This window comes from Sebastes fasciatus, chromosome 10 (genome assembly GCF_043250625.1).
Source record: "Sebastes fasciatus isolate fSebFas1 chromosome 10, fSebFas1.pri, whole genome shotgun sequence".
Classification (NCBI taxonomy): domain Eukaryota; kingdom Metazoa; phylum Chordata; class Actinopteri; order Perciformes; family Sebastidae; genus Sebastes; species Sebastes fasciatus.
In genome coordinates, this window is record NC_133804.1 from 19,492,860 (window position 1) to 19,506,773 (window position 13,914).

At 41.5% G+C, this 13,914-nt stretch overlaps 1 protein-coding gene across 1 annotated transcript; it reads right to left on the reverse strand.

Annotated features, from left to right (window-relative positions):
- Positions 1-1,464: 1,464 nt before the first annotated feature.
- On the reverse strand, positions 1,465-11,143 carry LOC141775423 (equilibrative nucleobase transporter 1-like). The gene is made up of 13 exons (XM_074648766.1): positions 10,910-11,143; positions 9,579-9,855; positions 9,115-9,244; positions 7,404-7,450; positions 7,195-7,271; positions 6,265-6,357; positions 6,046-6,185; positions 5,239-5,351; positions 4,954-5,097; positions 3,624-3,731; positions 3,196-3,382; positions 2,815-2,938; positions 1,465-2,716 (listed from the first exon to the last, which is right to left on the reverse strand). The coding sequence occupies exons 2-13, from the start codon at positions 9,751-9,753 to the stop codon at positions 2,606-2,608; spliced, it is 1,449 nt and encodes a 482-aa protein (XP_074504867.1). The 5' UTR covers positions 9,754-9,855; positions 10,910-11,143; the 3' UTR covers positions 1,465-2,605.
- Between the last annotated feature and the right edge of the window lie 2,771 nt (positions 11,144-13,914).

Below are 13,914 nucleotides of genomic sequence, written 5' to 3' on the forward strand. Positions count from 1 at the left end.
CGCCCAAGAAAAATTTGCCAAAATGCTCCGTCAATGGTAAACAGGGTATTCTCCTGTTGGAATTGACTCTTGTTTTGAGTTGTTTGGTGGATTGGATGATTGAACTCTCTATCAGTAACAAGGAACAAATAAGACATATTGGCAATTTTACACTTTATTAATTTAATACAATATGTCAGGAGCCTCAGTAGCGGTGGAAGATCCATACGCAGCCACAACAGCCTGGCACCTCCTCCTCATGCTGGTCACCAACCTGGTCACACGTTGCTGTGGGATGGCGTTCCATTCCTCAACCAGGATTCGTTGCAGGTCAGCCTTCGTGGTTGTGTTGGTCACTCTAACACGTACAGCACGCCCAAGCTGATCCCACAATTGGGTTGAGGTCTGGACTCTTGGCAGGCCGTTCCATTCTCTCTACTCCCACATTGTGGAGGTAGTCTGTGATAACCCTGGCTCTCTGGGGGGGGGCGTTGTCATCTTGGAGGATGAAGTTAGGTGCCAGATTGTGGAGGTATGGGATCGCCAGTGGCTGCAGAATCTCATCCCGATATCTCCCTGCATTGAGATGGCCTTCAATGATGACAAGCCTTGTTTTGCCAGTGAGGGAGATGCCCCCCGGTACCATGACACTACCCCCACCAAAAGCTGTTACTCCATCGGTTCAACAATCAGCATATCGTTCTCCGGGTCGTCTCCATACTTTGACCTGCCATCCAACTTTGCCAGACAGAACCTGGACTCATCACTGAACATGACATTCCTCCACATGTTCAGGTTCCATTGTCTGTGTTGTCGACACCAGCGTAAACGGGCCTGACGGTGAAGGGCAGTCATTGCAGGCTTCCTGGTAGCCTTATGAGAATACACTGTTTACCATTGGCAGAGCATTTTGGCACATTTTTCTTGGGCGCTCCCCACATAATCAGCTGTGCAGCTCATCCCACAAATGCATGATCCTTACAAGTTGTACATCATTGCGAAGGTAAATAAACAGGCTTTCCAACGATGTAGAATACAATGACCATTAGCATTGTAACAACAGAGAAATAATCGACCAAACACAAGTTTCCAAACTTTGTTTTTCCAGTTTATAATAACAACTTGAAATGGGACTTGCACACGCTATCCTAATCTACGTAGCACATGGTTTACAATAAATTTTGTATTTTGAAAATTGTGCAGCTGATGTTGAATTAAAAACTACCAGTCAGTCAAAAGTGAACGGAAAACATTGATTCATTTGTTGTTTAACAGTTTGTATTGGTTTTCCATTAAACCCATCATACATTTGTTTGCAGCATATAGTAGAACAGAACAGCTATTTATTTTAATATAGTTGGATATTTGTATGTCACGGTGGGCAGTTGCCTGCAAGTGCATAATATTTCTCACAATACTTAAAAACTGAAACATGTTTTTGGGCAAAAGTAAAAAGTGATAATTCCCTTCAGCACACTACTAAAGTTCATATTAAAAAGATAGGTTTGATTTGGTGAATCACAAGGGAGGGTTTGCATATTCAAAGTTACATTACAACAACATTAACACCTCTTCAGTCTTGGCACTTCAGAAAAATACACAGTCGACCTAAAACAGAAACTTACTGGTAAAACAAAAAGTACATATTTCCCTTTTTCATTAAAAAACTGAATCCTTCATGACACAAAATTCTTCTACTGAACTACACAGACACACTGAACACCGGAGACGTCATACATTGGATACAACCAAAACATAAAAGGAGATCAGTTTACTGTTGGTTCATGTGTGGCACAATAGTAGCTAACAGTTGAACTGAGAGACCGGCAGATGGCAGAGCTGTGTCGCCTTTTTGTTCTGTTCGCATCACTGATTGATCCAACTAAAACAACACTGACTGATATTCTGACTCCCAATCGTCTCTTTCACTGTTAATACCTTGTTGGTCCTATACTCTATACTTTCAAGGTAAAACAGATATAGATAGAGATAACTTGAAAAGGTCAATACTGATATAGGCATTATCTGTAACATTTTCATAATAACAATAAACAATTGCTTTCTTTTGGTGTGATATGTGGCTTGTATTACACTGAATAAAAATATACAATAATATATATCTTAAATTATAAGATTGTATAAAACAAGAAACATACAGTAACATGTCACAGTCATGTAAATCTGCCAGCACAAAGCATTGTAACAGTAAAAACAGATAAAGCTATTAGCTGCAAAAGCTGGGTTGAGCACCATCACTCTAAAATTGTAGAAGAGTGTAACACGTTTTGATTTATGCATCAGTGAAGATAAGATGATGCATCCTTGAAATCTCATGAGAGGTAAAGTGTTCTGCAACCCGTCAACTGCAGCAGACTGCACACCAGAAGCTCTTAGTTATTATGGATGGATTCAAATTTGGCTGTGAACATGATGTGAGAGAAAGTGAATGTGCTATGACTGTACCCAAAACCACACTTCACTGCAATCTGAAATGCATTTACAAGCACTTGTTGATACATATGGCAACAAAACACAGACATATGTACTCAATCAATCAACCTGAAGAGGTAACAGTGTCGCTGGTGATATTAAGGACATTTTCATCGCGAGTCTCATTTAACAGACTTTAAGAGGAGGCGTTGATGGCTCGCTGGGAGGCGAGACGTCGACAGTGCAGGAAGACAGAGAGGGGATGGATGAAGGCGAGCAGGCTGAGCAGCATCAGACCGATGTTCACCTGCAGACACGTGAAGGGAGAGAGAGGAGGAAGCAGTGAGAGTTCAGAAGCACCAGAGTCAGATTTTCAGTAGTATCGGTTATATGTTGTGTACTTACATATAAAGGGTCTCCACCCAGAGGTCCATTCACCAGGGCAAAGCAGGGATACTGCAGCAGAGAAAGCACTGCAGAGAGAGCCATGACCAGACCATACAGCTTCCCAAAGTGGCATGGTGGGAAACTATACACATACACAAAATGATGACGTGGCGAAGAGAATGAAGTGGTGTTAAAGAAGTACAGCGTATGAAAAGGAGAAATCACAGTTTTTAAATATTAAGCCCTAAAACATTCCTTAAAAATAAAGGTTAACATTTGAACATGTAATAAATTGTAACACATTATAATGTCGTTATAAGCAGATATAAGAATACGAAAGTGTAGTCCACAAAGATGTGTGTGTGTGTGTATGTGTGTGTGTGTGTGTTTGATACTCACGCCACACTGATGAAGGCTGCGTTACCGCCGTAGAGGAAGGAGCGGTTGAGAACCTGCAGGATGAAGGTGAGATACTGAAGCGGCAGGTACGGGGTGGCGGCACAAAGTGAGAACAGCAGACACTGCAGCGACGTCAGGAAGAGAGAAAGCACTGAGGCCCGCAGGTCTGCTTCCTGTTCACTCTCTCCTACAAACACACACACACACACAAATGAAAACATGCATGTTCCTCCAAAGAGAAAAAAATGTGAAAAAAAATGATGATGAAAAAGCAAATATTGGAAATAATTTGTTTTAAGTTTTTGTTTCTCACACAATTTTGTTTTGTATAGCTAACTATTAAAAGGAACACAAGGTTGGTGTTCAGAGCGTTTGGACTGCTGTTTATCCACTACAATTAATAATGGGATTAGTATTGAGTATGTTACCTTCAGCACGTGGTTTGCCCTTGTGTCTGTCCATGATGAGGCCGTTCCAGGGAGCACACAGCACGCCACACAGCTGCGTTATAGCAAAGGCATTGATGTACTGGCTCACTACAGAGGCAGACAAGCAAAGACAAGATGGTTAGAGACAGTGGTGGACTCGGCAACTAAAAATAAAAAGGGCACCAGCACGCAGAAAGTTTTCTAGCATGTAGGCCTAATCATATTTTCTTAATTTTAAGGTCACCCTAGAGGGCACTTCATCACGCTTTGTGTACTGGAAGGTCACCCTAGAGGGCACTGCATCACGCTTTCTCTACTGGAAGGTCACCCTAGAGGGCACTTCATCACGCTTTGTGTACTGGAAAGTCACCCTAGAGGGCACTGCATCACGCTTTGTGTACTGGAAGGTCACCCTAGAGGGCACTTCATCACGCTTTGTGTACTGGAAGGTCACCCTAGCGTGCACTGTATCACGCTTTCTCTACTGGAAGGTCACCCTAGAGGGCACTTCATCACGCTTTGTGTACTGGAAAGTCACCCTAGAGGGCACTGCATCACGCTTTCTCTACTGGAAAGTCACCCTAGAGGGCACTGCATCACGCTTTCTCTACTGGAAGGTCACCCTAGCGTGCACTGTATCACGCTTTCTCTACTGGAAGGTCACCCTAGAGGGCACTTCATCACGCTTTGTGTACTGGAAAGTCACCCTAGAGGGCACTTCATCACGTTTTGTGTACTGGAAAGTCACCCTAGAGGGCACTGCATCACGCTTTCTCTACTGGAAAGTCACCCTAGAGGGCACTTCATCACGCTTTGTGTACTGGAAGGTCACCCTAGCGGGCACTGCATCACGCTTTCTCTACTGGAAAGTCACCCTAGAGGGCACTTCATCACGCTTTGTGTACTGGAAGGTCACCCTAGAGGGCACTGTATCACGCTTTCTCTACTGGAAGGTCACCCTAGAGGGCACTTCATCACGCTTTCTCTACTGGAAGGTCACCCTAGATTGCACTGTATCACGCTTTCTCTACTGGAAGGTCACCCTAGAGGGCACTTCATCACGCTTTGTGTACTGGAAAGTCACCCTAGTGGGCACTTCATCAAGTTTTCTCCACTGGAAAAGGCACCCTAGAGGACCCTTCATCAAGTTTTATCTACCATAGGAGCAGCTTGTTGCTCACATAATATTACTTCAGTCACGTCCTCTTAGTTGCAGCACAGGCTAACCGGTAATTATCATGTAACTTCATGGACCTAATAAGGAACGTTTGCACGAATATCCATCTTTGCTATGACAGTCAGACATGATGTAGTGTTTGTGTGTGTTTACCCAGTGAAGGCTCTCCCCCCGTCAGCCGCTGCAGCATGGGGTTGAGGGTGCCGATGAAGAGGTAATGTCTGAGCTGGATCACCGACAACCAAAGCAGTTGCAACATAAAGAACCTGGACATCACACATTCACGGAAACTCTTCTCTGAGAGGGACGAGGGGAGACCACAGAGATGGATGAAGACAAGGAGGGAATAAAGATGGAGAGAAATAGGATGTATGATTATTATATTCTGTTATATCTTACTATGTACTGTATATATCTACCACAATCAAGTGAACAAACCTTGTTTCACAGGGACGTCCTTGTCGATGAGCGTTTCCTCTTTCGTTATCTCTGCGTTACCATTTGATGCTGTCTGCTCTAACCTCAGAGTCTTTGATTTACCACAGGTTGTCCTGAAAAAAAGGTCACAGTGGATCAGCCACAGCCTGAGGGCATTGTGGGAGTGCTTTGGTAATTATTTATCACCCGTTACAATCACATAACAGGAAATTAAGGATATTTCCAAGGAATGTGGAATGATGATGTGAAAATAAACTGTTCTGGTAAGATTAAAAAAAAGTTGTATTTTGCAAGAAACTAGACTGATAAATAATCCCCTTATGAGCCAGTAGAAGTGTGTGGCGTGTCTGTATCTACAGAGACCTCTGCCTGTATTTCATCTGGGCAGCATTAGAGTGGCTCTGTGCCGTGGGACGTGGGAGTGTAACCCCCAGCCGAGAACAGCGTGAGTTCAGGTCGTCAAGCGCACCAACCCTTTGTCACCGAACTCGGTGGCTCCGATTTTTTGTCCTGTCACACACAAAACCTGTTTTCCTTGCGGTTAGGGTTCACTGAACTCTTCAAAATGTATAGTAGACTTCTAGCAAAGAGCTAAAGTAATCCAAGTAGTAGTTGCATTAAAATGTTATTTTTAAAAACTAATTTTAACTAGATTTTGTGTTTCCACACTATTGTTTTCTATGTCAATGTTCAATCATTTTTAAACATTTGAAGCAAACAGATTCATGGATTTTCTTTCTTTTTTTCTCTTCATGCATCCCTGACGCAAGTAAGAAGCGTTGATGTGTGTTTCTTGGGGATTTGTACCCGTATGTGTAGTCATCAGGCACCAGGTAGGGGATGTGGCCTCTGGGCAACAGGAAGAAAGTCCTGAGGAGGTGGATGACGCTGCAGGCAGACAGGAAGAGGAAGGAGGAGCGGAGAGAGACGCCGGCCTCGTGTAACAGCTGTTGGACATCAAGATCATCGTTACAACATAAATCCTGTATTTTTCATTTATGAGAGCAGTGTGTGAATGTTTCTCACCTTGATGACAAGGAAGAGTGCTGAGGAAGAGTCGAAGGCCCCGTTATAGAGAGTGATGATGGTGGAGCGACGTGAGCCGAACAGGTTTCCTACCTTTAGGAGAGAAAATTTAAATTTATTAAAACATTGTTGATATTAAAATGTTGGATTTAAGTGTCTTCTTGTCTGGGGCTTTCTTTCCTTTTTTGCATCTACATTTTATCATTCAGTGCAACGGGTTCTTTCCTGTTTGAACATGAGGGTGGGGTTTTGGACTGTTTCCCAGAGAGGGCTTCCCACAAGATCATGAAGAAATGCCCTGGAGCCCACAAACGTGTACTGAGGCCAAACACTGTCTTTTGTTTGTGTTCCTGTTTAGTGATGATGTGGGGATAGACTGCAACTTTTGTCATCTGGTAAACACTACAATCTTGAACATCGAACCTCTGTCGCTTCCAAAATAAGCTCTTACAACGTTTCTCAGCTTTCCTAAAAAATGGGGTAATAGGATGAGTTGGTGTTTGTGGTTCTTGATCACTCTAACTTACGGCGATACTCCGCTGACCGAGCACACATGCAGGCATTTCTTTCTTTGCCCCTTGCAGCAATTTTCCAATTACAATTTTAAGCAAATATCAACCATCCACTGATTCTGAAACATAGAAATGTAAATTTGAGCTAAAAAATCAACAATTTTGGTTCGATTCTCCAGTCCAGTTTGAGGATTTGCTGTTTTTCTATATGATGGTAAATTTAATATCTTTGGGTTTCAGACTCTTGGATAAAATGAGCTATTTCAAAATGTCAACTTGGGCCCTGAGAAATTGTGATGGACAGTTTTTTTTTTATAGTTTTCTGACATTTCATGTAGTAAAAAAATATCTAATAAAAAAAATAAGAGATTAATTAAGGTCAACAGTCAATGTTTTTAATGAACGACTGCTTCAGTACCTGCATGTTGGTCATTAGTAACAAGATGCCACCCGCTGCCAGGAAGGAGAGAGCTGGGAACAGCATGTTGGACAGAGCTGATGGGAATGAATAGAAACAAAAGGGGAAAATGAGCATCCAAAGCTATAAAATCGTACTTCTTCCTTTTAGACAATGAAGATCAGAGAGAGAGAGAGCACAAAATAAAGAGACGGAGAAACGTTTTTCACCTGCAGTCGAGAAGGACACCATCAAGGTCCCCGTGGTGTAAAGAAATCTGGCGGGAAAAATAAATTAAAATGTTATCATGTCTCATGTTCATCTTGGCTCAATGGGAGCTTCACAGTTCAATACACTTTCAGCAATTAAAAGTCAAAACACGTTCAAAAACATGTTCTTCTGCTGCTGTTTGGATAACTTTTGACCAACTTTAATTCCCTCAAAGATCTTCCCTCATCTCCACTTGCTGCGTCTTGTCAAACTATTTGCATTCCTTGGCCTTTTATTTTCCCTCCACCCTCTTTTAGTGAAAACACATGGGTGTCCTTAGTGCCAGTTTGTTATTGTGGATTTAGATATATCTGGGGCAACAAACTGGGCAGGTATGTGGGGTTATGTTATATGTTGGATATTAACTCAGTAGGGAGGGCTTCTTCATCACAGGGTCTGAACATCTGCACCAAACCCCTTTCTTTCTGACATTCCTCCATCCTCTGGTGATTAAAAGTCCTGACCTTTCTACTTTTTAATTATCCTCTCACTGTTCCTCTTTCCAGTTCCATTGCTTGTTCTTCACTGCTCCTTTTTCTCATAAAGCATTTTCTCTACATACTGCATTGCTAAGTGTTAAGCTCTGGTATGCACGCTGCATCTCTAGCATGTCTGTTGCTGTCTGGAGACCTCAATAACATCCCTGGAGGGAGCTACTCTGATCTCTCCGTCCGTCTCACTTTTCTAGCTGTCCTATGCCCCTTGTATTTCACAGGAGCTTGTATTTAGCAGCAAACTGATTTGGTAATCCCTCAGAGGGAAATACCAGTGACAGACTGAAATTACAGCAACTTGCCTCTTTGCACGCATTAGCTTAGCCACCACAGGCAGAGAGAGTCACAGCCATGCAGGGAGAAGCCCATCTGTCTTTAGTGAACATGTGTTTGGTTTAGTAAAACCAGCAGGCTGCAAAGACTCGTTGCTATGTTCAGTTTTATGGCTGCATCAAAAAACTGGAAGTTTCAGCACTCTCGATGCAAAAAAAACAAGCTTTCTTGCTTTTAATGTTGTTGTTTTTTATCTAATGGATTCGCAAGTTACTCTGTGGTTACATTTTCAGTGTCATATGTCAGTACTAGAAGTGTAAAAACACATGCAAAAGTCTGAACATGTTCCTCTGTGTCCTCCGGTGCTCCTAATGGCATCTGCAGGATTTCACAGACCGGAGGGAAACAACCAATCAGAGCCGAGCTGGAGTCTGCCGTCTCTGAGCAGCAGTGAATCACTCGCAAACTCCGATCAAACAGTCAAACTAGGCAGCGCTGATCAAATATGAATCAATATTCTGTTACTGTAATGCCTTTTCTCACAAAAAAAATTTCAGAATCATCTTGTAGTGTACTGTTTAGCTGTAAAATGAGAGGGCTTGCTAATTTGACCGATTGATTGGAGTTCGCGAGCGATTGACAGCTGCCTCCGTTGAATGAACAGCCAATAGGAACGCTCTCTCTCTGAAATGACCTGTGATTGGCCAAAGTCTCCCGTTACGGGCTAGATTTTTTAAAGCCTGAAAACAGAGCCATGAGGAGGTGCAGACGTCTACTTTTCTCTCAGAACACTTGAATTACAATATGCTGAAAGGTTATTATGGAATTTTTGCCTAATGATGCCAAAAACATTCTGCCTACTGCAGCTTTAACTCTTAAGTAAAATAGGTGTTGTTGGACTCACATTCCAAAGAGCCGAGCCACTGTGGTACCAAACAGGTCAAAGAGGAAACCATTGGGCAGCGTCAGGACATTGTTCATAAAGGAGGCGATGGTGAAAACAAGAGAGAACTGTTCATCCTGTCCACTGCAATCTACAGATAACATAGATAAAGAGAGAAGCAAGGTTGAGAAATATGTGGTTAGACAGGTGACAATGAAGGTCAGACAGCACAAAGATATATCTAAAGGTGTAATTCAGTTTAGAAATCCAGTTGCCCCATGTGCTAAGGCTGAGTCTTTAGTGGCCTGGGGTTCGAATCTGACCCGTGGCCCTTTGCTGCATGTCGTCCCCTCTCTCTCCCACTTTCCTGTCTATCTTTGGCTGTGCTTTCTAGTAAAGGCAAAAAGCCTATAAATAATCTTAAAAAAGAAAGAAATCCAGGTGCTTAGACTTCAAAGTAGTGGAGGTGAGGATATCAAACTGACCCAAGTCCTGCGTTGCATTGACTGCTGTAGTGTTGACGCACAGAGAGCTGAAGTAGCCGTCCGTCTTCAGGACAAAAACAAGCGAAGCCCATCCGAACACGGCTCCAGCAAAACACAGACACTCCACCAGACCCGTCACAAAGGTGAGGGAGCGTCGCACCGTCAAGCCCTGCATGGTCCCTCACACACACCACACACACACAATTCACAAATACTATATTTTCCCCTGTATGGACACACCCACACACATGCACACAGGTGACTCCTGTCACTGTACCTGCCAAACAGAACAAACAAAAAGAGACATTTACAGTTTTTCTCATTTGCTTTGCCTCAATTTTGGAATGAGATTTTTCCTTTTTTTTTCAAAACAATGAGCTCAAATCTCTGAACAATAAGTTTGTTGTTCACAACAGGTTTGAATTTTTCATTCATTGAAGAAAGTTGCACGTGTTTGGCACATGTGTGCAAAAGAGGAAGTACAATTGTCTTTATAATTTGATGATTCATTCAATTATGAAAATCTGTCAGACATACATGTATATTTCATATATGTCTGTGACATGGTGTTATGCACTGTGAGGAGGTACAATTAGTTGTTTTTTACTGAACTACCACAGGGTTTTTCATTAATTACTGTCATGGATGTCATTTTGTGGCAAATTCTCTCTTCACTGTGCATCACCAAAGGTGGATTTTCTGGTTATAATACATGTAACACATTGCTACACTCATACGTTTACTGTAAACACAAATCCTGTTAAAGTGCATACAGCCTACAGTATTGACTTTTCCTAGTAAATGTTCCTAGTAAAAGCATGAATTAAATGTGTTGGGTGAGTTACTACCTTTTGAAAACATGCAATAGAGTTGTGATGTCCCATCAAACAGTTGTGACAACAGCCCTTACAGTTTAGAGAAAGTTAAGACTGTTTCAAAAGATGGGACAGAGTGAAGTAATTGACTATGTGTTGACATGAGCCCGTTCAGCACCCTTAAAGTATGTAAAACGCACCCGACCTGCTTGACACGTCTAAAGAATTTAAATGGAAAATCTTAAAGTTACACAAGCAAGACACGAGCCAAAGCTGGAAACATCTGGGCACAAAATATGCTGCTTGAGTCCAGGCTGCTAGGTCAGTCCTCTTCCAAAAAAAGATGTGTTTATCGAGAAACTGGTAGGTCATAAAGCTCCCATTTTAACAACAGAAGGAATCATTTAAAATGTGCAAACATGGATTCTTAACAGAGTAACCTCCAGTGAAGCAACACAAAACAAAATGCGTAGTTAATTTGTATAACTCTCCAGCTTACAACTCTCTAGTACTCACAGTTCAGCCTCTGGGTCTCTCCAAATGATCTCACAAACCACACCTCTCTGCTCTTGCTCCACTCTTTCTTTATATAGGCCAGCTCTTCCTTCCTCTTCCTTACCAGTTCCCTCCCTCTCCTCCCTCTTCACTGTTTTTCTTCTCAATCAATCTCTCTGCTGCAGAGAAAAATTCCACTCTTCTTCTCATGGCTGCAGAAATAAACACTTCTGCTTTCCATATAAGGCAAACAGCAGAGCTGCCACTGAACGGGTCTGTAAATACAGTAAAAAGTAACGTAAACACATGAAATATGGATTACCCCTTTTTATTAAACTGTATCATATGACTTATCCTGACTTGCTTAAGTCATAGGATGTCTGTAAATTATTAATCATGTTTAATGTCAGTTCAGCATTTATTTTTTTTGCTGACCCGTTTCTTCAAGTCTGAAGTATTTTTAAGTCTGTAAAACCTTTAAAGGTTATAATTTGGCAAGAAATTGCAATCTTTACGAAAATCCCTCAAAACAAAACACAAATTGTGTACATTTTTGATAATATTTTTACAGTAATATCTTCATAAAACCTTTTAACACATCAGTATGGATTAAGGACATTAGATGAAGTCTGGAGAAGATATTGTAGGATCAGATCAGAGTCAAGATTTTAGCACTTTTAATAATCAGAATGTTATATTTGCTAATTCAGTTTTTTTTAGCAGTATACGGTTAGGGTCAGTGTCTTTACTCAAATGTTACACTTTTGATGATTAACCAGACATTATTCTGCACAAATTCCCCAGACTGGTTTAAATAAGAGTTTCCCTTTTTGAATGACGAATTCAGACTACCGCCGCCTGCTGGTGTAGAGAGTTATATCCTTTCACGCAGGCACACAATGTACGTAGTTGTTGGCTGTCGGCTGTAGTCTTTGAGGTGTGTTTGAGTACAACTTCATGGCCAAGACAAAGGCGACGTGAGGAGACTTAACGGTCATCCTTTGTCGCTCCTATAGTTCTTAGTTGCCGGGTTGGTGTGTCTGGGCCTTTACATGATCTTCATTATTAGTTTTTATTTCAGTGGGATCCAGCAGGTCCAGTGTGACGTTGCTGGTCACTGAGGGCAGAGATGTACATCGCTGTTGGAAGTCTCATGATAACTACAAAACCACTCATGAGACCTCAGAATTTATGTTTTACAAGTATCGTCATCTGATCACAAGACACATTTTTACACACACATACACAGTGTGACACACAACCAAGCTTGTCCACTTCCTAAAACCAATGATCCATCAACCGCCTACATATCTGTGTGTGTGTGTGTGTGTGTGTGTGTGTGTGTGTGTGTAGCCTGGAGATAGGTCTGGAACGACATGACTTCTATCTCACAATGCAGACTCTCTGTAGCTTAAAGGATAATGCTGCTTGTCTTTTGACTATTATCAACAAATTCCTATTTACCTCCATTAGGCCTATGGCCTCTATGCGTTTTTTTTATAGCAGTACCCTACATATAATGTATTAATTAGTGAGCTTTAGAGGTGCTGGTAGGTGGATTTTGTACTGAGAGCCAGGCTGGCCGTTTCCCCCTGTTTGCAGTCTTTATGCCAATCCTAAAGCCTAAAGCCTAAAAGCAAACAGGTGACAGAAGTAGGTATGTCCAGCAGGCAGGTAACAGGTTGACAGGACAGGCAACAAAAACTCCATAGCTTACAGCAGCGATGAAACAATAAAAGAACAAAGGAAGTGAACCAGTGCGGTGAGAGACTAATTAGATAATGAGTTGCAGGTGAGGAGATGGGTGTGGCGCTCAGGTAATAGGCCAAAGAGGGAAGTAAAATAATAATAATAATAATAATAATAATAATAATAATAATAATAATAATAATAATAATAATAATAATAATCATCATCATAATAATCATCATCATAATAATCATAATAATCATAATTAACACTTAAAAAAAAGCTACAAAGTACTTTACAAAGACATTAAAAGCCAGAGAAATTAACAGGTAATAATAAATAAAAATAGAGTTAATACAGTAAAAATGACACGCAAGGTACTAAAACACATGGTGCCTTCAAGAGGGGTCTTTATTTACCGTGTTCACGATAAGAGTCCATATGCACGCCCCCCTCTTGTGGTATTCACGATCTCGTAAGTGGAAAGTTTCTGAAAGCTCCGAGTTCACGAGTCGTGCCGTGTTTGTTGACGTTGTCAGAAATGGCGGAGGTCATGGAAGTTCATTTTTCGGTGCATAATAAGTTAATATATTATCATTTTAGTCGTATATTGTTTTTCTTTGTAATTTTATAATATGTCTGAGGAAAAAACGGTCTCATCTTTTTCCTCTGTCATTATGTTACCCACTTGCCAGCCTGCTAAATCGTTAGCCTCTGTGGCTTTTAGATGCTGACAGTAACGTTAATATTGCCGTTGCTTAGGGGTTCTCACGACTTAACCACTTGAACGCCAAGCATATTGTGTACACGACTTCCCATGTTGTAAACACAAGCTTACGAGTTTCATCTGCACCATCGGCCTCCTCTGGTTTTTAGCCTTGACCTAGGAATAACTAGGAGACCGCTGCCGGAGGATGCAGGCTCGTAAGGGGTTACTAGGTCAGTGATATAATCAGGTGCCAACCCAAAATGTTGCTTTAAAAGTAATCATTAAAATGATCAATAATCATTAGAATGCTCTACAGGTATCAGGTATAGAGATCCACATGTTCATGCCAGTTTATATATATTGTTTAGTGCTAAGGCTCAAAGTTACAGTTGATCATATTACCACTCTTGATCGTTTGGTGGCCTGATGGGTCTGTTGGTAATCCATCTTTAGGTTTAGGGTCAAGATGAGAGTACAGGCACGTGTTAGCCATGCAGCTGTAATGGTTACATAGGGTCAAGGGAAAGTATTATGTCATGAAGGGTCCTCGTGAGTATACTAGAGTGTGCGTGCGATAAAATAACCAGAAGTCAAAAATGAAAAGTGCAAACATCAGCAACTTCAAGGA

Bases quoted from the DNA above. Each gene is read 5' to 3' on its own strand.
- LOC141775423 (XM_074648766.1), bottom strand. From the start codon at position 9,753: ATGCAGGGCTTGACGGTGCGACGCTCCCTCACCTTTGTGACGGGTCTG. The intron at 6,358-7,194 runs GTACTGAAGCAG...TCTCTCCTAAAG, and splicing joins TACTAATGACCAACATGCAG to GTAGGAAACCTGTTCGGCTC. The intron at 3,383-3,623 runs GTAACATACTCA...GTGTGTTTGTAG, and splicing joins GGGCAAACCACGTGCTGAAG to GAGAGAGTGAACAGGAAGCA.